The sequence below is a fragment of the Ammodytes marinus genome, assembly GCF_949987685.1.
Source record: "Ammodytes marinus genome assembly, chromosome: 9".
NCBI lineage: Eukaryota > Metazoa > Chordata > Actinopteri > Uranoscopiformes > Ammodytidae > Ammodytes > Ammodytes marinus.
The window spans coordinates 25298124-25324579 of NC_137213.1; the positions used below are offsets into that span (position 1 = coordinate 25298124).

At 40.1% G+C, this 26456-nt stretch overlaps 1 protein-coding gene across 1 annotated transcript in view; it reads left to right on the plus strand.

The window, feature by feature from the left end:
• The window catches only part of LOC307255241 (uncharacterized protein), a gene marked incomplete at its 5' end in the record, with an annotated part of 159863 nt that overhangs the window by 12272 nt on the left and 121135 nt on the right, over window positions 1–26456 (plus strand). The window contains 2 exons of the mRNA XM_080033893.1: window positions 5645–5695; window positions 6335–6500. Coding sequence (XP_079890019.1) covers window positions 5645–5695; window positions 6335–6500 — 217 coding nt within the window. The remainder of the gene's footprint in view (window positions 1–5644; window positions 5696–6334; window positions 6501–26456) is intronic.

The window sequence follows — 26456 nt, forward strand, 5'->3', positions numbered from 1 at the left end:
GAAACAGGGGGGCGGGACAGCAAGGTGGGAGCGAGCGCGGTGCATTGTTGGAGTTGGAGGATTTATTACATTTGAGCATGAAAAAAAGAAAAACACACATAAAAACACTCTTTCTGCCTTTTCTCAGGCTAGGATGAACCGATTTCGAAATTTTTTGCACATTTATACTACACAGAATCATATACTTTGTATAACCTTCATGTTTCCACCGGGGGAATAATCCTTTAACAGCTTTGTGAATAGGTTTTAAGAAATTACTCCTTACTAAGAACTTTTAGTGCTCCTTAGGAGTACTCTTAGCGCTAAGATAAAATGTTTTGTGAATACGGCCCCTGATGTCTTTCATGTACTGATAGTTCATGCAATCTGAGCTTGTAATTTAGTTTTTTTGTATAGCAGTCTCCCGAAAAGACCATTGCTAGTTTGTTGCAATTTTGTAAGCTGAAGTTCTGGGGCCGTATTCACAAAACATTTTATCTTAGCACTAAGAGTACTCCTAAGGAGCACTAAAAGTTCTTAGTAAGGAGTAATTTCTTAAAACCTATTCACAAAGCTGATAAGACCAACTTTTACTAAGGAATGGGAGGGACTCCTAAGCTAAGTCTAGAGGGCGGTGTTGACCCTGTTGCTATGGATGATGTCATGTTCATACCTTCTATGCCCACAGTGATTGGCTGAGAGGGAATGAGAGCTAAGAGTGAATTTATGATAGAAACACTGTGGGAGATATCCATATTGTGTCGCTGTATTAAAGTAAAGAGTTTTTATATATAATTAATGACAAGTGACACTGATTTAACATGAAACCAAAATACTGCAGGGTTTCCTACACATTATTTCACAATTAGCCTACAATAGCGCCACATAGGTCTATTCATTTTAAATTTTACAATTATTTGAATCGGAAAAAATATCCTCATTGAAGAGCTGCACGCCATGCACTCTCACTATATTTCTCTCAACGGCAGACTATGCAGCAATAGCCAGACAACGAGAAACCGGGAAATTCACCATTTAGAAACAACAGCCGGCGAAATCGTAAAGTGCATGCGGAAGGAAAAAGGCGAGACGCGCAACTATACAGTAGCGGACCTCTGGAACGGAGGAGATGCTGCGAAGCACCACATATAGGCCTCTAGTAGGAAATTAAACCCAAACGTGACACCAACAGTAACTTTCAGTGCATCGTAAACCCAAAGCAACTGCAGGAAAAGGAACTTAATAAATATTTTATTATATACATTTAATAAATATAGCCTAAATGTGTCTATACTTTCTAAATATAGCTTTACTAAGATCATTAACCCCTTACAGCTATCCAAAACACCATCAAATGATTGTCTGTGATTTACTCTTAGTGACTTAGGAGTCCTCTTGAGGACTCCTAGCTTTTCATAGATTTAGGAGCTAGTTTTAGCGCTAAAATGCTTTGTGAATTACACTTATTTAAAAAAGTTAGGAGTCCTAAAATTAGGAGTGAAACGCCCCTTATTTTTGAGAGTTACTCCTAAATCAGCACGTTAGGACCTACTCTTAGCCTTAACATGTTTTGTGAATACGGCCCCTGGCCAATAAGAGAAAGGTTTATGCTTAAACAACAAGTAGGGCGTGTTTCCGGTTAGAACTGGCAATGCACCAAAACATAAAAAGTTAGTTTATCGTATTTACAATTAACATAGATCTCTTTGCCAGTATTTGCTACCTGAGCCTGCCTTCTTATACCTTTAATCATGGCGTTGGCATCCAACCTCATAGTTCTTCCAACAGTAACAGATGGTTTAATTTACTGTACATGGACGATCTCTAGGCAATCTGATTATGGTTATGAGACTAAATCAAATAATATTGCTTACATTCATCACAGGGAGATGATCAAAAAGTGCTGTACTCCAGTAAAAGAGATTTTTTTTTTTTTTTTGTATATTTTATTTATACAAATTTTTCAATACAAATTTTTCAAAACAAAGAGACAATCACATACAAAAGACAGTAAACGAAAGGACAAAACCCACAGAAACAGACAGCCAGCACTCACTCAATACACAAATCATCAATACTATTTAAAACAGGGGCCGTATTCACAAAACATTTGATCTTAGCGCTAAGAGTACTCCTAAGGAGCACTAAAAGTTCTTAGTAAGGAGTCATTTCTTAAAACCTATTCACAAAGCTGATAAGACCAACTTTTACTAAGGAATGGGAGGGACTACTAAGCTAAGATAAGGGGGCGGGGTTGACCCTGTTGCTATGGATGACGTCATGTTCATACCTTCTATGCCCACAGTGATTGGCTGAAAGGGAATGAGAGCTAAGAGTGAATTTATGATAGAAACACTGTGGGAGATATCCATATCGTGTCGCTGTATTAAAGTTAAGAGTTTTTAATACAATTAATGACAAGTGACACTGATTTAACATGAAACCAAGATACTGCAGGGTTTCCCACACTTTCGTTCACTATTAACCTATAGGCTACAATAGCGCCACATAGGTCATTCATTTTACATTTTACAATGATTTGAATCGGGACAAATATCCTCATTGAACAGCTGCACGCCATGCACTCTCGCTGTATTTCTCTCAACGGCGACTATGCAGCAATAGTCAGACAGCGACAAACCAGGAAATTCACAATTTGGAAACAACAGCCGGCGAAATCGTAAAGTGCATGCGGAAGGAAAAAGGCGAGACGCGCACCTATACAGACAGCGGACCTGTGGAACGGAGGAGATGCTGCGAAGCGCCACATAGGCTATAGGCCTACTCTAGTACGAAATTAAACCCAAACGTGACATCAACAGTAACTTTCAGCGCATCGTAAACCCAAAGCAACTGCAGGAAAAGGAACTTAATAAATATATATATGAATTATATGAATATAATACATATAAATGTGTCTATACTTTCTAAATATAACTTCACTAAGATCATTAAACCCTCACAGTTATTAAAGGTACCTTTTGTTAAGCTCACTATCATTAAATCTCTCCAAAATGCCATCAAATGGTTGTCTGTGAATTACTCTTAGTGACTTAGGAGTCCTCTCGAGGACTCTTAGCTTTTCATAGATTTAGGAGCTAGTTTTAGCGCTAAAATGCTTTGTGAATTAAACTTATCTTAAAAAGTTAGGAGTCCTAAAATTAGGAGTGAAACGCCCCTTATTTTTGAGAGTTACTCCTAAATCAGCACGTTAGGACCTACTCTTAGCCTTAAAATGTTTTGTGAATACGGCCCCTGGTCAGGTAAACTTAAAAAGGGATAAAACAATATTTTAATAAAAGAACCTCAGGACCCATTTTGAGGTCTTTCCCTCTTGATGTGTTCTATGAAGGGGCCCCAGATATTTTTAAATTTGGAATGGGAAGACAAATTAAATCGAATTTCTTCCAGGTGTAAACAGGAAACCATATCATTCAGCCACTTTTGGAAGCAGGGAGGAGAAGTTGACTTCCATTCTCTTAAAATAACCCGCTTTGCAATGACCATACCGAACATTAGGGCTTGTTGCAAAACGTAGGGAAGAGTCAGGGAATAGTTGGAGCAGCCCAATATCACCAGGAGACAGTCAGGGGTCAGTTGTCTGTTATATATGTTACTGTACAGATGAAAAATGTCAGTCCAAAACCTTGTGAGCTTAGAGCAGGCCCAGAAAAGATGCCCGAGAGTACCGTCAGCAGACTTACATTTATCGCAGGTAGCAGAAACAGAAGGGAAAATTCTATTCAGCTTTGTTTTGGAAAAGTGCAACCGGTGAATTACTTTAAACTGAATGAGCTGAAGCCTAGCATTAATAGAGCATACTTTTATCCTACTAAGCCCTTTCTCCCACAGCTCATCAGATATTTCTTCACCAGTGTCCTTGATCCATGCCTCTTTGATATGGAGAGAGGGGGTCGCCATAGAAAATAGACTAACAAACCGAGAGATCAAATGTTTGGAGGTGGGAGGTTTCGTCATGATGTCATAGAAGACGTGTTGCGCTGGAATCGTATCAAGACAAGGAAAAAATTGCTTAACAAAATTCCTAACTTGCAAGTAACGAAAAAAATGACTAGAAGGGAGATTGAATTTTGTCTGAAGCTGAGCAAAAGAAGCAAAACAATTATCTATATAGAGATCCCTGATAGTAGATACACCACTATCTGACCAGCGCTTGAAAACAGCATCCATCAGACCTGGCCTAAAACAGGGGTTCTGACATATAGGAGCATTAATTGACAATACTGGGAGATCCAGGACACCCTTAATTTGCTTTAAAATTTTAAACGCATTGCACAGAAAAAAGTTATTGCGTAGCAATTTCATGTTAATGTTAGGTTTGGAAAACAGAATGGCGGACAGGGAGGCACCAGTAAATGCTACAGTGTTACAAAGCTCAAGCTCAGGCCACCTAGGGCCAGGGCCGCACACTTCACCGCCCTCGACCGAGGATTGATTCCCCAGTAAAAGAGATTTAATACAAACACAAACATCTTGAATATCCCACTTTCTAACTTGCATGCGCCAATGTCCTCTTAACAGCTCATGGCTATCCATTATCATGAGGAAGGGCATCAAACCACCTCCACACAGCACAATCCAGTGTATTCATACAAGATGTTCTTTCTTTGTAACACTATTATATAAAAGGTACAAGTGAAGACTGAAATTATATAGAAAAGGACTGTACAGCTAGCCTACCTCAAGCTTAACTGAAGGTCATGCGTATCTGCTCCTCTGCTGCCTGAAAAGGTTAATCAACACAAATGGAAAAAATATATACAATCTCCACATGGAACACGATATACCCCAGATGACAAAGGCAAAACTATAAAAAATACAGTTATTGGAACACAAGTTGAAGGTGAATGTGACACTAATAACATATAATGTTAAAGCATTTTGTCATAGAATGTTCTAGATTGAAGAATTCCTAGGAATAATTAAATTACATGAATTAGTCTTCAAGACAGATGAACATTGTATCATAGAGAGCTCTTTTTTTCAGAGATATGCAGAATGGGGTTAAAAGGTATTTTCTTTATTATATGAAACTGAAATTAAAACAAAATTATCTTAATCAGTGGGATCATGTACAAGTTGGAGACTTAGCGAACTCAATGTGAGATTTCTTTATATATAATAGACACAAAATAGTACATGCCCTTCAAGTAGGAATCAAGCGTTCTAAATGATTTTACTTAAAAATGGGAGGTTTGATATCCCATACTGTATACTGTGTTTTCCGATTAAGTCCAGTGTGCCCCCTATTGTGTGTGAACAGAGTTACATGCTGAGTCAGTTTATTGTTCTCTCAAATACAACACAGCTCTTGATCGCTTCTGTCCTAGGGTTGTCAATGTGAAGGTTAAAATTTAAAATGATTAAATGGTAAAGCCAGTGAGGGCAAAAGAATCTCAATCAAATTCATTTTGCAGCTTGTAGAATAAACTGTTTGTTTGTGTATTCGTACTTGCAATGGTCTCTACTGATGACCTGCAAGGAAAAAGTTCTGAAATACATGAAAATCTGCCTTTGTTAAGACTATTTAGATATCAGAAATTTGTGTTGCTTTAAGTCATTGGTAGCCACTTATACGTTTCCCATATTGATGTACATAATCCACATTTTCTGCCCTCACTTTCACATATTTTTCTTCATCCAGTGGCAAATGAAGAGGGGGAAAGCTCCACCAGACCACAAGCCAGTTTTGCACGTAAGTGTAATGTTCAATGTCTTTATTAGTCATGCTTCATTATTAGCCAATTCACTAAAACTGTTCATTGCAATTAATTTCACCTTTCGGATCAAAGCATTAAAGTCTAATGTTGCCCTAATTCATGAGATTTCTGGCTACTGAGGCTTCTTATCACCCCAGTAAGAGGAAGGTGGGAGAGTTTTGTTTAATTTTCTTAGCTGACTAAAAAAAGGGAGAAAGAGAATTAATGTTTAAATTGCAATGGTTATCTTTTTATTCTATTTCAGGTGCTGTTCTGCATTATATTTAAAACTTGTGAACATGTAGGGATTAAAACATAATTTTAGAGCTTATAAATGTACTAAATGTAGCAGTAATAGTAATCGTACTATAATAGTACTTGCCTACTGAGTGGTTTTAGTGGTTAAGATAAACTAGCACTGACAACACATACCCACATGGGGGCAGCATTTCAATAGGGCTCGATTCTCTTCATCCCTTTTTACTGAGATCCTAAAAGCCATGAAGTTTCAGTAGGGATTTAAAAAAATCTGTTTTTCAACTCCCAACTGGTTACCAAATTAAAGCTTAATTCATGACTGTAACCCAACAACAAATAATTGTATTTCTATTTATTTATTTATTTTCTGTTTGCAGGCTCAAAGTCGCAGAGCGCTTTGTGGAATGCCATCACGGCGGGGATGGGCATCAAAGGCAAAGAGCAAAAGGCCCCCTTGAACGACCCGCGAAGTCCTGAAGAGATTCTGGCCGACAATCTCCCTGCACCAGATGAACCAGATGCCACAGAGAAAACAGCCATCAGGTTTGCTGTTGATAGTTGCAGTTTATTATATGTGAAATTACCATGCAGTTGATACTGTGTCAGGCTGCAGCGGGACATCGACCGCCATGTCTGTCTCATTATCTTGCACAGGCGTAATTTGCATTAGATCGATATTTCCTTTAGTATATATAGGCAAGAAACACATAGAACCAGGCATTCTCTTGCATTGTGTATTCATTTGTTTTTTTTTGGAATCTGATTAATGTGGACTCGGTTAATACGTTACCAAGATATGAAGTAGGCCCTCTTGCTTTCTAGGCAGAAGATAATCTTCTCCCTGACATTTAACATTGTCAATACACAGGCACACACAGACATGCTTACACACAAACACGCATAGTGCTAATTGCCATGTATAGCTGCTGACCTCAAGGGACGTGGGCATGATTGATTCCACCTTGATAACAAGGACTTCAAACCACCATTAACATAATTTGTTGTCACTTTTAGAATATTGAACGTCTTTTAACGCCTGATTCCAATTAACCTTGATGGCTCCGGATACTGTTACAAATGCCGCAGGTTGGCGAGAAGAGAGCATTCATCAGAGGATACTAAAAATGCACAGAGTGTTCAGTAACAAGCTTTTGATTGTATGTAAAGTAGACAGGGAGTTATGGCGAGCAGATCTGGAGAAGCTGATCCTTTTTCAACCTGTTTGTGTACTAAGCACCTATGAGATACACAATTTCACGGTGCGTTCGGTATCTTATTTGACTATTTGTCATTTACTTCTTTACTTTCCAAAGACTCACTCACTAAGACATCCATCTATTCTACCGATTCTGTGTGCTTTCTCAAAATGACAGGAAAGCCATAGTTTTTTCCAGAGTAGAGTGTGACAGGGAGAAAAGTGATTTTCCAGTTGACTGAATTCATCCTGTTCTGTCATTTAAAAGCAACAGCCTAGATGTTAAACAAAAACATATTCAGTTCAGGGCAGCTCAAAGCACTCTCAAATTCCTTGGAGGAAACGGTTTGTTTGTCCATAGAGACAGTTGTGACTGATTGCGTTGTCATATATTAAGACTGCTTTAGCTTTAATCAGGGTGGGGAACAAATGTAATGTACAAGCCCAATGCTGCACATCTTTGGCTGAGGTTGAACAAATAACATAACTGTGTAGTGTACAGGCCAGCTAGGCAGTGATTACTCTCAACAGCATTTACATTTTAAATAAAAGTCAAAATGACCGTAGCTACCATTTTACTATTTTTTGTTTGACTGGTGAAGTAGTCATTGTGCCTGGTAATTTTAGTGACTTAGAAGCAAATGCAGCATCTTGAAAAACAGTGTAGTTTACTTGTTTCGTTTTGTTGCAAGCAACCGTTCCATATGATTCACACTCATCCAATGGACGGCCATCTTCTCTAGTTCTGTCTTTGTCTAGAAAGTCCCACTAAGGTCAGGGGTTGTGTTCTGCCTGGCCAACAGTGGTAAATAGAGGGCAAATCCACAGGGAGTTATGGGGATCTTACGACTCAATGACAAATGGTTAGAATATGGTGCAAGGTGATTAAATGGCTGCGGAACTAGCGGCAATCCATAATATTGTGTAACCATTGTGTCACCTCCAAGGCCAGAGCTGGTACACTATCCTCCAGGCGTGGATATTGAGATTTTATTGGAGTATGGAGTGGGATCATGTCATTGGTGGCACGAGTGAATGAGTTAAAGGACAGTGACTATTGACTGTCATAAACTGCGGTTTCGGTGAATGTGGTGACATTTAGCAGATTTTTATAGTGTTTTTAAAGCGTTTCACTATTAAATTAAACTGGGCAGTCCATTTACCTATCTTAAGTATCCCAATGGTTAATTGAATGTGCTTGGTTGGCTGTAGTCATTCCTCACTTTACAAAGCTCCTTGATTTATCTTTTTACTGATTACTGATTTTAAAAAATAATAATTAGAGCAGCTCATGGTTGACTTTATACTTCAGATACAGAGCTGCTGAAATAGTTTTAGGATTACAGCTGCTGCTACTACAGTCGAGTGCATGCTTAGTCACACAGTGAGTGGCATAAAACAATATGCAGCCATTAGTGTGTAAACACACGCTGACTCATCTGGGCAGCTGGTGTCATGCTGATGTTTCTGCTCATTAGTGGTGCCCTATGCATTTTAAAGCACTTGTGACCTATTGAATGGGTGATATGGGGATTTCACACTAAAGGTGAAACCAGCTGTTTTTATGAATGAGATTGTGTATAGCAATATACTTTATGAACCCACCACCTCACTTTACCAATTGCCGTTTCTATGTGATTGGACTAAGCAGTGACTAACTTCATCTTCACACTTTCCATTAGGTGCTGCAGCTGTAGCATGAAAATGTTTTTAAATATTCTCCTCTCTGCCTGCTGATGAGCCAGATAAAAATTGCAACTCTTCACATCAGTTTCATTGGCAGTCCCTTCATTTGGTTTGACTAATTTGTTTGAGTAATGTATTTCTGTTTTCCATTTTAAAATGGCAACACTGCTCTGACAGCCAAACCTTTGAATCCGTAAAACACAAAAAAAGCACACAGAGTCATTAGGGTTATTTTCAATTCTGGTCCCAGGAGAAAGAGGAGGGGTTGGGGTTTTGGCAAAGGCATGGTTATTACTCATTAGTTATAATGGACTTTTTATTAGAAACTAATTGCTGCTGTATTCCACGCTAGTGAATTGTGATTTGAGGCTAGGAAGGAACCAGCAGCCTTTTTATATTTGATAATTATTTGAGCAGTGTTAAATTCGCAACAGTATAATAAACATGTCTTGTCCTCACATGTATACAGATGGTGGAATTTGGAAAAGTGATATTGCAAATCTTTAAGAACATACAATGAAACAAACATGAATGCCATATTTCCATCACATTTTTTTGTATTGTCTTTGTCAGTTTTTGTCCATTTGAGATCTGACTGGGGCTCTTTTGATTTCGTCATCTCAGGTCAATTGAATCCATACAATTAAATCACAAAGGTGACTATAAGCTTACCAAATGGTGACTTCTAACAAGAAATATGTATGGGTTGCTATTTTCCAGTGACTAGTGCATTTGAGGGCATAACAGCATTTTATAAACTCATACATGTCAACAAAAAAAATAGTGTTCTTTTTTTTTGTTATTTGTCCTTTTGTCATCTCAAAGAGAGTTCTACACAGTAGCATACAACTTTCACACAAATAGGAATCCTCAAAGACAGACTTAAATTCAAACAGTCAATGTCACAAACTTTGACACTCTCCTGTGGTTGCCCTTGAGGTTATCTGCTGGCTAATTGAAGGCTGTGTGTGTTGCTGTGAACTTTGCAGCTGATTAAGCCAGTTGTCTCCACAGTTTTGGAGGCTGACCCCTCCTTTGGCTGCAGCCACAGGTTCACAGACCCACGCTGAGAATCCACTGTGCAGAGACAACCTCCATGACAAGCCTCACTGGCTGGCTAATGAGCCTCTGAGGGCCAGTGTGACTGGACGCACAATGTGCGAATGGTAGGAGTTATTCATCAAAACTGTTGAGGTGTGATCACTGATCTCAAAGTTATGAGATGGTCTGTAGGAGCTGTATTGCTGATGTATGCTACTTGACGGCCCATACAGTATATCTGAATAAATATTTTATACACTTTTCTGTATACTGCTAAAGAATGGAGAGCATTTACAGCAACAGGAGACAAAGAAAAATGGAAAGAAAAAAGAATAAAAATGACAACTGTGCCAAACCAAAGAGTTTTGCAGAGTCGCCAAAAGTATGAACTTGTGTTATTGTAGGTTGGCTATGCATGGAATATACTGTATACTTGAATACTTTAAAAGTGTACCTGTTAGTACACATATTTTATTCTAGTCTCTTACCTCCATTTGAGTGTGCATGAAGCATATTATTGTTTTTTGGGGTAAAAAGCTCCCAGAATTTGAGTTGTTTAATATGTTTTTCCTATCATGTGCAACCTACAGCGTTTCATTGATTAAAATAACTTATTTGGGGGGTATTGATTTAGGTATAGATCCATGGACGGGCATTTGTATTTTTTTCCGTGTTCTAGTCAAGTTTTTAAATAATTGTAATTCAACCGTAATGGTGAATAGAATAGAAAGATATTTCATTTAGAAAACAAGATCAATATGTGTTAACAAAGGTCAGATAATGGCCAACTATTGTATTCACCTATGTACTTCACTTTGTGTTTTTCCAGAAAATTATTTAAAATGTATGTCCCCGTTGACATCTACCGTTATAAGATCCTTTTTCTTTAACTGCATTAACAAAAATGGTGGAAAATACATCAAGAGGACTTAATTGAATTTGCCCTCAACCTTACCTCATATATCCCAACCTCACTTAATAACAGTGTATTCAGTTATCTCACATAACAGCCTTAAAATACACTATTTAAATTGCTTTATTTATTTAAACTGCTCACCCATGACGTGCATAGTGCTCTCTTTGTAGGCTTTGCACTTCCTATCCTCAGGTTAATATAGTAATAGGATCAGAGCAGTGACAGGCTCGGAGGCACTCAGGAGGTTAGCAGAGCACTATGTCTGCACAGCATAACTTTACTGTGATGTTTTTCACTTGGAGATATGTGAGTTACAGTGAGTGTATGTCTTGACCCTCAATTGAACTCTGCAGCAGCAAATCATCATGAACTTTTTTATGGTGGCTATAATTTTAGTTTGCCGACAGCAACAGCAAACAACACAAACACTGGCCGACATGACATGCAATCCAACCATTTACATTTAAATTGTGACCACATTTGGATCTGATTTATTTTCACAATGCAATCTTACTTGAAAGATAACATATTTGTTTCTCTGGGTTGGACTTTTTATCACCACTTAGAGGAATGAAAGCCTGTTCAAAACTGGATAATGTCAAAATGATATGACACTAAAGTAAAAAGTAAAGCTGAATTAAGTTTTTTATTTTATTCAATTCAATTCAATTCAATACAATTAAGTTATTCCTGTAAGGGCAATCGTATGCATCAGGTGGTTTCCCAGATAAACAGATACACAAACCAGTAAATACGAAGCAAGATACATATTCTTAATCACAACACTAAAACCATTCAAAGGATTGAAGCTGTAAAAAAAACTATTGGAGGATTTGGTAAAAGTAAATAGTGACCATAAATATCTAAACAACAATTTAAGAGGATACATAATGTAAACGGTATGACAATGACTAAAATGTCTCCATCTTTAGTGAAAGGGTTTCTAGTACTGCCAGTCCCAAATAAAGTTCAACACCTAACTACTCACAGCTGCTATCAACACCCATAAGCTGATTTTAGCTCTTTGTTTAGGTTCTCTTCTCTGTATTTAGACTTAACGGTTGTCACTTAACGTCCTTAGTTAACCCTTTCTGGAAGCCTTTTCAGCTAACAAGCTCAAACAGCCAACTGTAATCTATTCAGTTTGATTGGTAGGCAGGGCCGGCGGTAGCCAGGGGCCAGGGTGGGCCGTGCCCACCCAAAAAAAAAAAAAAAAAATGCTCGCATCTTCGGTCTCTCTGCCCAGTGTGCCCACCTAAAATTTCTACAGGCCCACCCTAATCTGACTGTCTAGAACCGGGCCTGTTGGTAGGTAGTACAAAGGTAAGCAGGACAGTTGAGCATTTAGTAAACCGAAATGTGATAGAATTTGTGGACTTAGCCAGAGCTAAAAATGCAAGTACAGTACATATTTAAGTTGTATTAATCAAGTGGCCAGAAACATGTTTCCAATTATATTTTGATGTTGCTTGGTGCCTTCTGAATTAGAAGTAATGCAAAATGGCAATTGTTTGCTAACACATTGGCCATAAATAGGCACTTGGTAAACTATTAGTACAGTATATCAGGCTTCTATTACTGTAAGGTTAATGTCACATCAACACGAGTCTACAACCATGCAAACAGCTGTAAGGCCGGAGTAATTTTTTTTTAGCAAAGTAAATGCTAACCTCAGCATGGATAATATCATCTTATTCTCTAAGAAAATCTTATCTGTGGCATTCAAATTATGAAATTAATTTGAATGCCACAGATAAGTAAACACAGAAACTTTCTCTTCCCTGTGTTCAGATGCCACATATTTCCGCCCTTGTCAACTGCTACTCAAATGCCCAACCCTCCCTCCTTACCTCAGCCCTAAATTCAGCTTATACAGTGGAGGAAATAAGTATTTTATCCCTCACTGATTTTGTAAGTTTGCCCACTTACAATGAAATGAATGGTCTATTGTTTTAATGCTAAGTTTATTTTAGCAGTGATAGACAGATAATCAAAAAGAAAATCCAGAAAATCACATAAAAAAAGATATGAATTATTTTGCATTTCATTGAGTGAAATAATTATTTGATCCCCTATCAAAACATTGCTTAGTACTTGGTGGAGAAACCCTTGTTGGCAAGTACAGAGGTCAGACGTGTCTTGTAGTTGATGACCAGGTTTGCACACATCTCAGGAGGATATTTGGACCACTCCTCTTTGCAGATCCTCTCCTAATCTTTCAGGTTTTGAGGCTGTCGCTTGAGTTTGAGCTCCCTCCACAGAGCTATTGGATTAAGGTCCGGAGACTGGCTAGGCCACTCCATGACCTTAATGTGCTTCTTCTTGAGCCACTCATTTGTTGCCTTTGCTGTATTTTTAGGGTCATTGACGTTCTGGAATACCATCCATGATCCATTTTACGGACCTGGCTGAGAGAAAGAGGTTGTCACCCAGTATTTCATGGTACATGGCCCCATCCATATTTCCTTTGATGCAGTGAAGTCCCTTTAGAAGAGAAACACCCCCAAAGCTTAATGCTTCAACCTACATGGTTGACTGTGGGGATGGTGTTCTTGGGGTCATCGTTAGAATACCTCTTCCTCCAAGCATGGCGAGTCACTATGATACCAAATAACTTGATTTTGTTCTAATCTGACCACATCACCTTCTCCCAAGCATTCTCTGAATCATTCAGGTGTTCATTGGCAAACTTCAGACGGTTCTGTACATGTTTCTTCTTGAGCAGGGGGACCTTACGGGCACTACAGGATTTCAATCCATTACGGCGTAGTGTGTTACCAATGGTTTTCTTGGTGACTGTTGTCCCAGCTGCCTTGGGATCATAAACAAGCTCCTCCCGTGTAGATATGGGCTGATCCCTCACCTTTCTCATGATCATTGATACCCCACAAGGTGAGATCCTACATGGAGCCCGAGACCAATGGAGATTGATGGTCATTTTGTGTTCCTTTCATTTTCGAATAATCGCACTAACAGTTGTCTTCTTCTCACCCAGCTTCTCGCCAATGGTCTTGTAGTCTATTCCGGCCTTGTGCAGGTCAACAATCTTGTCCCTGATGTCCTTAGACAGTTCTTTGGTCTTGCCCATGATGGAGATGTTGGAGTTTGATTTATTGATCATGTGGACAGGTGTCTTTTATACAGGTAACACATTGAGAGGTGTGTTTTATATAGGAAACTAGTAGAGATTAGGAGTACTTTTTTAAAGCACGAGAACTAATCTGTGGGGGCCAACATCCTTTATGGTTGGTAGGGGATCAAATACTTATTTCACTCGATGAAATGCAAAATAATTTATATATATTTTTTTATGTGATTTTCTGGATTTTCTTTTTGATATTCTGTGTCTCACTGTAAAAATAAAGTTATAGACTGCTCATTTCTTTGTAAGTGGGCAAACTTACAAAATCGGTGAGGGATCAAATACTTATTTCCTCCACTTTATGTATGCATCACCTCTGACCTTTTTTGAATCTCTTTTGGGGATGAAGTAATGGGAAGTTTCTTCTCCGGGGTATTTCTTCTACCTCAATCACTCTGCAAATAAATATAGCTTCACGGCTGGCTGCCCCTCAATTTCTCCCACCCAGCCTTCCGTCCCCACTGCATGCCAATACAAAAATAGAAATGAAGTATAGATGGAAAATCGCGTTTTGTGATGGATGATCTTCACCAAAATGTGGTCATTAACGCAAAGGCATTTGCAATTTTGATGCATAGATATCCTTATCGACTTGCCTGGAAATTTAAATGAGATTTGAATTTTTCATGTACCTCCAAATGGCCGGGGCTGTTAATGTCTTGGTTTCGATGTGTGAGCTTTGCGGGAGCCCGAGAACAGTGACGAGAATACCTTAGCATAGCAGTGCGTCATTTCTAGAAAATTCCTCTGCCTTAGTCATACGAATAATTCATTTTGCCCATGACTTGATTCATTAGGTATTTTTTATGAGCAATTGTTGGGATAGTAATAAATCAGAAAAATATTTCTGAAGACTCTTTTGTGTTGGTATATCAGTCTTAACTATGCATACAATGTGAGCTAGCTACATTGTGTGGAATCTGTTTGGATATGTCCCTAAGATTGCTAATTACTCAAAATCTGTCAGTCGGGCAACAACGATATTTATCTAAAAACGAGCAGCGAGGAAAAATACCTTTGTGCATCCTGATATTTCATCACATACTTAACACTAGAACCGCCAGCATTCTATTTATACCTAGAACCGCCAGGCGGGTCAAATTGACCCGTGCATTTCTAGTATGATATAAAGTCATAAATTAGTTTGTTTAATAATCATCTGTGTTTTGGACCTCTTGTTTTATAATCTAAGTATCTTTAAGAACACTAATCACGTTTCGTGGCGACTCAGTAATGAAACTGAAAGTAGATATAATATCGCAAGTATAGTAATGAAAACAGAAGGTCAAAACAGCGTCCAAATGAGCTAAAATCCTAAATACAATAAACAGTAACATGGCAAACTTATTTTTAGGTAAGCTCTAATTGATTATTCATTAATTTTTCCCCACGTTGACATGTTTTGAGGCGGAGGATCCCTCCGCCGCTCTCTGTCCGGCTCACAGACAGCACTCAGCTGTCTGTCAGTTGAGCTGCGAGCCGCGGTGTGTGGAAGACAGCGCTCAGTTCTGATCTCTCGCTATCAGACTCGTATCACTCATTTCACTTAGTAACTCTAATGTTGTTTGGTATTTATCTTCATCTCTAATTTATTGTAAGTGTTTATGAATGACTGCACGTAGGCTACAGTTGTCAGATCGCGGACCCCAAACGATGCCGTTGCCTAGCAACCTGCTCGAAAATATTTCATTTTCCTGTGCGGGTCAAATTGACCCAGTGTGGCGGTTCTAGGTATAAATGCCTGTTTTTTTAATCCAGTTTAATTGTGACTTTATTTAACCATAGGGAGAGCATCACAACACAATTTTAGGAAAAGTCAAAGAGTTGGGGGCTTCAATATTTCGTAAAAGTATAGTTATGGGCAGTTGAAAAACCGCCACGGGTCAAATTGACCCCGTGGCGGTTCTAGTGTTAAAGGCACTACGAGTAAGATGGCACGTTGGCGTCCCCTTTGGACAAAAGCGGTAGTATTTTTACGACGCCCGCTGTCGCAAATGCTCGTGCCAGGCGCGTGAGCGTGGACTGAGAAGGGCGCAATATAGTGCATGTTCGTGTGTTGAAAGTGTGAGGACTCTTTTCGGCTCCGTGAGAGTGGTTTTGACACTGCATCAACTAATGCCAGTCAGTACACACACCTGCTTGCAATGAGTTGATTCAGCAGCGTCACCTAACTACTCTCTCTCTCACGGAGCTGTGTCCTCACAGAAAGCGAATGAATGAGAGACGGCAGTTAGTAGACTATGGATCACGATGAGGTAATGTGTTTGTGTTGTTGATGTAAATAATGACTATTTCAGATAATGGTTATCTGATGATGGTGAAGCAAAGCAAACTTTGTGTTAGTACCAACCGCTCATTCATTTAGCAGTCTAGTTTCGCTCTCGTGAAATTGTATACACGTTGCTTGGCAACGTCCTCCCGCCCGCCTATCACTCACTCTCCCTTTTCGCTTTTCTTCATTGCATTCTCTTTTTTTTCTTTGATGGTTCAGCCCCGTTATCAGTCATTTATGACGACAAATAACTGTCTCAAACAAGGCTCCCGCTCCCCTTCCCTCACCTGGAGGGATAGGCTTCTCAAATCGCGTTGCAGCGCCACACTGAAATCTGCAACCAATACGGATATGTGACCATAGAGCCTGCACGAGCGAACCGAAAATCGGACTGGGTGTGTGACCAGACCAAAAGCAGTAATAAAAACTATATAAAAACGTCTTTCTTTGCACTGATGGTCTCGTTTGCTGTTAAAGGTAATTTATGATTATCAGAGGAAACATGAGGTTGTTTAAAAGATATTTAAATGTTACTCGTATCCGCTTTAACATCGTTTTATCGTCTATGTCACCATCCAGTTTTACAAATTAGCCACACTTTCCATAAGGTGCTTCATTCACCAGTTGGCAATGTAGTGTGCTCTTGAGATTCCTGAGAAGCAAAGGTTCGGGTCGCAACTCTCTCAACAAAGCTGCATTCTTGATCCCGCTATGTTATGCATCAGAGATTTTTTTTTTATCTTCTAATGCATGGGGATCCAACAATATTTAATATTTTCCTCTTTAGTAATATAAGAGCTCATTGTTCCTTGTGACAGATTTGCAATTAAACGATCATAGACCTGTATGTAGCTTACTGTTGTGCGCTGATAACAAATCCAGTGTTTATATACAGCCTAGGCTCTGTAAACAACATGTTGCTAGCCATGGTGGGCCTTTTGTATACCGTTTCTTTACATACCAGTTATGTTGTGTATTTACACCATTACTTTTCAGCGCACACAGTTCAGACAGGTAATGGTTTCGTGAGGAGATATTCAATGATTTTGTCTAGAAGTAATTGTGACAATAAGCGTTCTCAAGAATTGCCGACTCCAACTTTAAGGTTAGCTTTTCTGCTAACTGCTATCTGTCTTTCCCCATATTAATCGAATGTTTTAGATGCCTAAACTTCATGTCGGTATCCTCAAAATGAACAAATGTGTGTTGTAGTGTTATAATGGCAACACTTGAAAGTAGGGTGAAAAGCTGGCCATTAGAGTTTGGTGGGAAATATGATTAAAATATAGGGATAATGGTGCACACCTTTAAACAGCTTTCTTCAAAAAGCAGGTATATTCTTTCCGTAGATTGTACATACGCAAATAGACAACAGTGCCTTCTTTCTTACCTCCAGCTGGTCTATGTTAAGTGAGTTTAAATGCACTATTGTAATCATTGTACCATCTGACTCTTGTAACCATTCAATCAAGAGTCAGCCAGTGTAAACTCCTTCTCCTTTTCTGCATACACACTCGATTCTGAGTGCAAAGCGGCGTACATTAACCTTCCCAGTCCTTGCAGTTTTTTTTGACAGAACCTTTCTCACCAGCCTCAACATTGTTCACTGTTACACTCACACACACAGAGGAAACAGTACATTGGGTCCCTGGGGTGTAAACTTGTGAACAGTAAAAGCAGTGAAATGTGAAGGCACTGTTGTAGATTTGCCTCAAGTTGACCTGTCAACTCCGCCTGTGGGCTCCAGCTCTCCTGGGGACCAGCACACTTTCACCAAAAAGATTGAAGGCCAAAGCGAAGGATGGCCACATAGATAAGTGCGCCTTTGAAGAGAACATCAGCAGGTTGCCTTGCACTGAGGTAGACCCCTCTCTTGCCTGGTCGCTGAGGACCCATCTCAGCAGATGAAAGCAGGAGCCCCTTTGAGGTGGCACCCTAGCATTATCCCTGCATCCTGCATCAAGTAATTGAAAGACCTAAGGCTATGGTAGGAGTCTCAGAGAAAGGGGGGTCTGGGCGCGGAGTCATCCTTTGCAAATTTTGGACTTGCAGATAATGAAAAGACATGTCCTTACTTAACTAGATGAAGGAGCAAATGGCTCAGGATTTAGAGGTGTTTGTTCAGACAGTTTATTTCCGACATACACTTAATCACAATATAATTTAATGTCTGCTGTCGGGGAGGATGACAAGGGAATGAAAATTTAGAAATATTTATCAGGGAGATGGCATGTCCATAAAAATATGAAAAGATTCAAAGGTTTCTTATGACAATCAAATCAATCAAACTCTCTTTTTAAAGCTTCTTCTTTACCAGAAAATGCACTGTAGAACTTACTGTTTTCAAAATACAATTACTCAGGTGGCTGCTATAATAGAGGGACTACAACACAAAATAAACATTGGCTTATATGACTGCAGGTGTCATAAACCAACTGAGGCATAAACCTATACCTTTACCTATAAAAAATACTGACTACAACACAGTTATTTGAATGCTGTTGTGTGTTGTGTGTACGTTAGAGAGCTTTTATGTGTCATGTGTTTTATGGGGATATATTATGGGATGGTCATGAATGCACTCAATGGATCAGAGTAATCTCAGTCAATGTACTGTCTGCTGCGCGCTATTTAATCCTCTGTGGCATGACATGTAAATACGTTGTACGGCAAGTGTGTTATCTGTCTTTTTTCTAACGAATCCATTCCCGATTCAGATCTATTGCATTTGTAATTCATCGCTTATCTATACTGAGAATGAAGCCTGTATTTGCTTGATGACATGTATACCTTTTCACATTCCTGATTCAATGCAGGGCATCTACACCATTGTCATCTCTCCAGCCACGCTCGGTTTGTTTTCCACTTCCAGCAAAAGGAAACAGACCATGGTTTCTCATTATCAGGCAGACTCCTCCCTCTCCTTGACTAAAGTGGTGTTTCCCCCTCCCTCCCTCTTGTGCGGAGTGAGCTCAGCACTGAGTGTTAATCCCCGATTGAGCTGCCCTGCCGTCTGCATCCCCTTGTTGCTGGGAGAGCATGGTACGGCTCCAGGACCCCTGTGCTAACACAGGAGAGCAGTGAACGAATGAGAGCTAGAGAGAGAGATAGAGAAAGAGAGAAGAGAGAGAGAGGAAAGAGGTACAGTTGGGCTGCTTCACGACTGTCACAGCTGCTGGAGCACTGCACTGCACTGAGTGTTGTTGAGTTGTAGTCTGAAACACACACACTCTCACATTAACAAGGGACTACAAAAGAGAAAAAAAGGGAAAGATGACGGACCATTTGGTGCAAAGCTGTGGCTGCAAACGTGAATGAAGTAAGAGGAGATTCATTCACGTCCCAGGGTTCCACCGCAAAGGGACATCTCTCTGCACGGTGTTTAGCGTCATCCTCGCCGCTTACACTTAATAAGGGATTTAAGTTTTGCTTGTTGGCACATCCAACACTCATTGAACCTCTGACATGGAGTCTCCCACCAAAGAGATCGAGGAGTTTGAAAGCACGTCCCTGAAGTACCTCCAGCCGGAACAGATTGAAAAGATTTGGCTCAGGCTCAGAGGACTGTGAGTATATCCACTTTTTACTGTTTTCAACAAGTGTGTGTGTGGGAAGCAATGGCGTATGTGTGCATGTGCCTCTGTATGTATGCACATTTATGTTTTGATTAAGCTTTATAATTAACCGTATCGTTGAAATTATTTATAATAATTAATTTGTAATAGATTAATTTAGAGATCAATTCTGAAGAAAAAAAACATGCGGTGAGGATACAGGAAAGCTTGAGTTTTGTGTGTGTGTGTGTGTGTGTGTGTGTGTGTGCGCGTGTGCGTGTTTGTTTGTTTGTTTGTTTGTGTGAGAGAGAAAGAAACACAAATAGTATGATAGAAGTAGGGCAAAAACCTTAAAGAAGTAAGAAAAAGCACCCAGAAAGAAAGGGATTCAAATCACTCAAACCGCTCTGAGCTACTTCCTTTGAACTCTTTTGAATGGATTGCTTACTTTATTGGAAAGAAAGGAAAAAGAAGGGAAAGTACATCAAAGCAAAAGTGTTAACTGAGGGAGGGCTGCTCACACTTGCAGCACCATTCTGCATGAATCAATTGAAGTCATGTTCTTTTTTACTCTGAATTTCTTAAAAGAAACGAGGAAATTATGATTGATGGTGTCCTCACACATTTTGCAGGTGTCATGTGACGTGCAATGGGCTGTTTTCCTTGTAGAAAAATAATGCAACACTTCTATAAATTTTAACCTATAATGATCGAATGTGTATCTGAATATGTTTCGCTCACATTAGAGCCTTCTCGTTTTCCACAGTTTCCTTTAGGGAAAAGTATTTGTTCCCCAACCGCTAATACTACAATTATTATTACTGTGTCTCATCCACCAACCTATCAACACCTCTGTGACCTTTTGCTCTGAGGAGAAAACCACCGACACGCTGTGTATGCTAGAGCAGAGGAAACAGCAGTAGTCGCTAGGAGGGTTGCATTTTGAAAAAAAAAAATAGTTTTAATGTTACAGCTGTAGGTCTAAAATGAAATGCACTTTTGCTCCTGCGCCACAGACTACGACTGAGCGAATGAGGCTACAGTTCATGCACCAGCCTTCTTTTCCTCTCCCCATCACTCTTATTTCATTTTCAGTTCTTTTCATGTCATAGTATTTCTGTTGTTGCATTCTGTCATCTTTGTGCCTTTCTCTGTCTCTTGTGTCAGAAGCCCAATATGTGCAGCCCCCCTCACCCTCCCCATACACACTTTCATCATCTGCCACGTTCACTTTCTTCGGATGGCTTCATTGTCTTTTCCCTTTGGTCATTGTCATAAATTCCCAATCATAACCATCTGTCTTTTTGGATATTTGATGGGTAGTGAGTCAAATGAATGTAACGGGGGGGGGGGGGGGGAGAGAGACTGGGCCCTTGTTGTTTGGTCATCACGACTCTGCTGAGGTCTGCTGGGTGCTCTGAGGGCTCCTGTTGCGTGTCAGAGATCACATTAGCCTTTAATCTCACAAAGAGCCTCCGTCTGAAGAGGGGGAGCTCCAGATGACAGGCAGCTCCCAACGCTTCACACAGTGTGTTGTGGATTTCATACGCCCGGGATTGACAATGTGCGCGCTTCGGAATATATATATATATATATATGTGTGTGTGTGATTGGGAAAGGTTGACAGTGCATGTGCACCCGGTTTTGACATTTAATGTATGTGCTGCAAGCTTATCCGAGGAGATCTGTTTGGCAGCTCTATGATTTGTGTGTGTGTGTGTGTGTGTGTGTGTGTGTGTGTGTGTGTGTGTGTGTGTGTGTGTGTGTGTGTGTGTGTGTGTGTGTGTGTGTGTGTGTGTGTGTGTGTGTGTGTGTGTGTGTGTGTGTGTGTGTGTGTGTGTGTGTGTGTGCTGGATGGCTATCACAGCGCTCTCTTGACACAACGCACTACACAGAGTACACCAATCATCCATGGATAGAGAGAGCATTTGCTTTGGACAGTTTTCCCTTGGTTTGGTGACACAGTCTAAAAGCCTGATGACACCCTGATCAAGGCATGAACAGCCATGTTGGGTTTTATAACTCCCCTCTGACAAATAGCCCCTCTATGTATTTGCATTGGAGAATGAATTCAAATGGATTTTCATTGATAAATTGCATGACTGCGGCAGACCCGACCTCTCTGTCACCCACTGATTAACGGAAATCAATGAATTATTTAATCACTTGATCAACAGTTCATCACAGCAAGCTCCCCTAAGGAAGGACAGCTTAGATTTGGCCCAAGGTGGATCAAGGTGGCGGGTCAGATTTGTGAGACTGACTAAAATGAGATAAAAAGAATCCAATGTAAAACAAGCTGCTGTTGAACATACCCTAACATTTAATTTTGCTGATGGACTCCTCTTTGACCCTTATAATAACAATAGTTCCCGAAATTTCTATGACGACCTACAACCCACATCCTCATTATGCAGAGGACATCGCATTAAAGCTTTCTAATTAGAGGAAGCTTTGTTTTTGTTGATACACACACATTTGGACGTAAGGCAAGCTCAGAGAAGGGGGTAAGGTGCAAAAGGTGAGAAAATTGGCGGTGAAGAGGGTAGGATATATCCATACTTCTGTTTCTACCTGTCCTTCTAGTACCAATTTTGTGATTCATCCTCATGTTTTTGTCTCATGTGCTTGTGTTATCCATATCTCCTCCGTTAAAACTCTTCCTTCCCTTTGAACCATTTTCCCAGTTTGTCATTCCCAACACAACTGACTGTGACACTTCCTGTCTTTTTTCATTTTAATTGCTTGGTGGACTCCAAATGAGTGATCCAATAATCTTTTTTTCACTTAGCTTGAGGGAGGTCTTAGCATTTATTTTATGGAGACTAACTTCCCTAGCTTGCAGTTTTACGCTGAGCCCTAAGGAAGATTGATACAGAAAACGATTCAGGAACAAATCAAGCTAAGTGCTGTGAATTCCTGCCTGGAATTTAATTCTGCATCTGAATAGTGGCATGGCATTGGGTCCATCCTTCCCTCTGCTTCGTTTTTGAGTGGTTGAGCTCTGTGTGTGTGTGTGTGTGTGTGTGTGTGTGTGTGTGTGTGTGTGTGTGTGTGTGTGTGTGTGTGTGTGTGTGTGTGTGTGTGTGTGTGTGTGTGTGTGTGTGTGTGTGTGTGTGTGTGTGTGTGTGTGTGTGTGTGTGTGTGGGGGGGGGGGGGGGGGGGGGGGTACTGTGGGTGCTGTGGGTACTTAGCTTTTGGACCCATACTGCTATCTCATCATGTTTATGTGGTTGTGTTCTAGGCTAGGGTGGGCTAGGTGATAGTAGGTGTGTTTTCCCGGTGGGTGTGTGTGTGTGTCTGTGTGTGTGTGAGAGAGTGTTTGTGTTGGAGTAAAGTAAAATGGATGTCAGGGGGTGGAATGGTGTGTATGTTTTTGCATATCATTAAGCCTATCTGGAATCCCTTATCTGCATAAGTGAATGTTAGCATTTGGATTATTTTTTAAATGAACAGTGTGACCACACACAGCTAAGTGGACTGAAGTGATCCTTTCCCCCCAAAAAAATTTCAGTAGCTTTCTCCTGGTTGCTTACATTCATTTTTGGGGGGACAATGTCTGTTGATGGAAGCACATTGGATCTCATGCAAGAACATTTCCGTAATCTCACATTAAGGCTCTCGTCCTTTTTTTCTGTGTGGTTTGCTTGTAGGATTGTTCCCAAAAAGAATTTACTAAAATGTCGCTTGATCAATGAAGGCAATTTGAGTAGGTGTGTTAATGAGATTTGAGTGTCTGCATGATTCCTTGGCTACCTTTTCTGTGCCGTTTATCAGAATTGTTGCCAAAGATTTAAAGGGAAGAATTTCACACCTCAAATCGTTTGCTGTTGGAAATCAGCAGACAAAAATATGTCGGTGTCATCCAACCAGCGCTGTATGTAACTGGGAAAAAGACTGGGTGGTTTTAAACCATGGAGTTACATACAACAAAGATTCATGACTTGGCAATAAAACACTCCTTTATCCTCTCAGTTAATTTTCAAGCCATGATGATGCTGGTATAGCCTGATCTCGCAAGCTACACATTCATTTATCTCCTGCAGTCTGGACTCTCTCCAATCCCCGTGGGGTGGACCCATGTTCAGACCTAAGTGTCATCCCTTAGTGGAAGGAAGCCCCTGATTGGTTCATGTAGTTGTCAATCCAACCCCCTTAGACCAGCCATATCTCACAAGCTTCACATTTGTCGATTCATGTTGATGTCAACCACTACAGGAACCAATCAGGTGCTGCCTTGCACTAATAGAAGGAAAAGCAGTCAGAATGCTGGTCCATCCCCACGAAAACTGGAGAAAGTCCAGACTGATCTGCGAGAGAGAAACGAATGTGAAGCTCAGGGGATCAAGCTGGCCTTGGCAGGCTAGCTAGTATGGTGAAAGAAATATATATATATATACCTGTATATACTGTATACACTCACCGGCCACTTCATTAGGTACACCATTAACACGTATAACTAATCAGCCTATCTCATAGCAGCAACTCAATGCATTTGGGCATGTAGACCTGGACAGGACAACTTGTTGAAGTCCAAACCAAGCATCAGAATGGGGAAGAAAGGGGGTTCAAGTGACTTTGAATGTGGCATGGTTGATGGTGCCAGATGGGCTGGTCTGAGTATTTCAGAAACTGCTGATCTACTGGGCTTTCCACGCACAACCATCTCTAGGGTTCACAGAGAATGGTCCGATAAAGAAAAAATATCCAGGGAGCGGCAGTTGTGTGGACGAAAATGTCAGAGGTCAGAGGAGAATGGGCAGACTGGTTTGAGATGATAGAAAGGCAACAAATAAACCACTCCTCCTTACAACCAAGCTATCCATCTCTGAATGCACAACACGACCAACCTTGAAGCAGATGGGCTACAGCAGCAGGACACCCCACTGGGTGCCACTCATGTCAGCTTAAAACAGGAAACTGAGGCTACAATTCGCACAGGCTCACCAAAATTGGACAATAGAAGATTGCAAAACCTTCCCTGGTCTGATTAGTTCAGATGGAAGGGTCAGAATTTGGCATAAACAACATGGAAGCATGGATCCATCCTGCCATGCACCAACAACCATGCTACGTTCAAAGTCACTTAAACCCCCTTTCTTCCCCATTCTGTTGCTTGGTTTGAACTGTGGGTTCTCTTGACCTCTTATACATGCCTAAATATATCGAGTTGCTGCCATGTGATTGGCTGATAAGCCATTTGTTTTTACAAGCAATTGAACAAGTGTACCTAATAAAGTGGCCGGTTAGTGTATATATTTGTATTATATTTTGGTTCCAAATTCATTCAGATTCTTTAGTCAAATCAGTGTCTGTGAGGAGAGGTAGACTATCTAGACACAACTTTTACTTGATGATTGGAACATTGATGAATGTAATTCATAGATGAGAGAACATTTTAAGAAGAAGCACATTCTCTTAAATCACTTGCAATGGCTGAGAACAAATCTGTTCATACAGGTGTTTTTTGCATGACGCCTAATGTCCTTATTTTTCTGTCTTTTTATGTTGAGTGTGCTGAGTAGAAAAATAAATCCAACAATATAACAAGAGTGACATTTCAATTGATTCCTCACTATCCTCATGTTTGTTTTTTTGTCAGGCGCAAGTACAAGAAGACATCCCAGAGGTAAGACTTCCTGCTGGGACTGCACCTTTTTCTTCTCCTCCTCCTCATCCCTCCCTCCTATCCTCTACACATCCTCCTCCTCCTGGACCCACTCCCACCTGTTCTTTTCTTTCCTCGTTATTCATTGTTGCTGGCCTTGCAAAACAGTTTGTAACTCCAATGAAAGTACTAATTGAATAAAAAGTTGTTAATGTTATTGCTATGATTATTATGATTGCTATCCTCTCTCAGACACGTTGTCACACTTCAGTGCATTCACAAATCACCTCGTCGTCATTACTAGATAACTGGTCCCCTAATGAAAACAACGTGGATACAAACATCAGCTCAAATAACTTGAAGGCTTGACAAATAACTGGAATGCGTGTTATCTTCTTTATTAGAAAACTTTCATTTGTTTACTCCTGGTGGAGATGCTCAGGGGAAATCAGGCTAATCTGTCAACTGGGACTGAAATGCATTTTCTTCTCAAGCGTGAAAGCATGGATTAATTAATGCCACTGGATGAGTAGGTAATATAGATTTAAGCATAATTTGTCAGGAGACGTTACTCATCCTCCACATCTTGATGATTTATTCTGATCGAAACAACATATGTAATAAGTGTAGGACAGAAGAGACCTTGCAGCAGGACGATGTACAGTATGTGGGATTGACTCAAAGTAAACTGAAGTCCTTGTAATGAAGGAACTTGTCACAACAGTTTTTTGACACTAAGAAAAACCTAGAATATCACCAGATTTACTCTTTTAAAGGCATTCCAAGCTATTGGAATCCAGAGTTGGGACGAGCAGGGTAAACACTTTTGTCAAAATCAGCTAATATCTATTGAGCGTCAAATATCGCTGTGGTTAGTTTAAACATAAACATTCACCAAACTTTTGCTGGAGAATGCTTACCCCAACTTTAAGGTGACATGGACGGTAAACATGCCTAACACTATGTTCAGCATGTTTCTCAGTTGTGTGCAGTGTTAGTACATCTTCCAACCATTTTTTCTTTTGGAATAACTAACGCGAAAGACATATTATTTTGACATACGGTCCACCACTTCTCTTTGCACG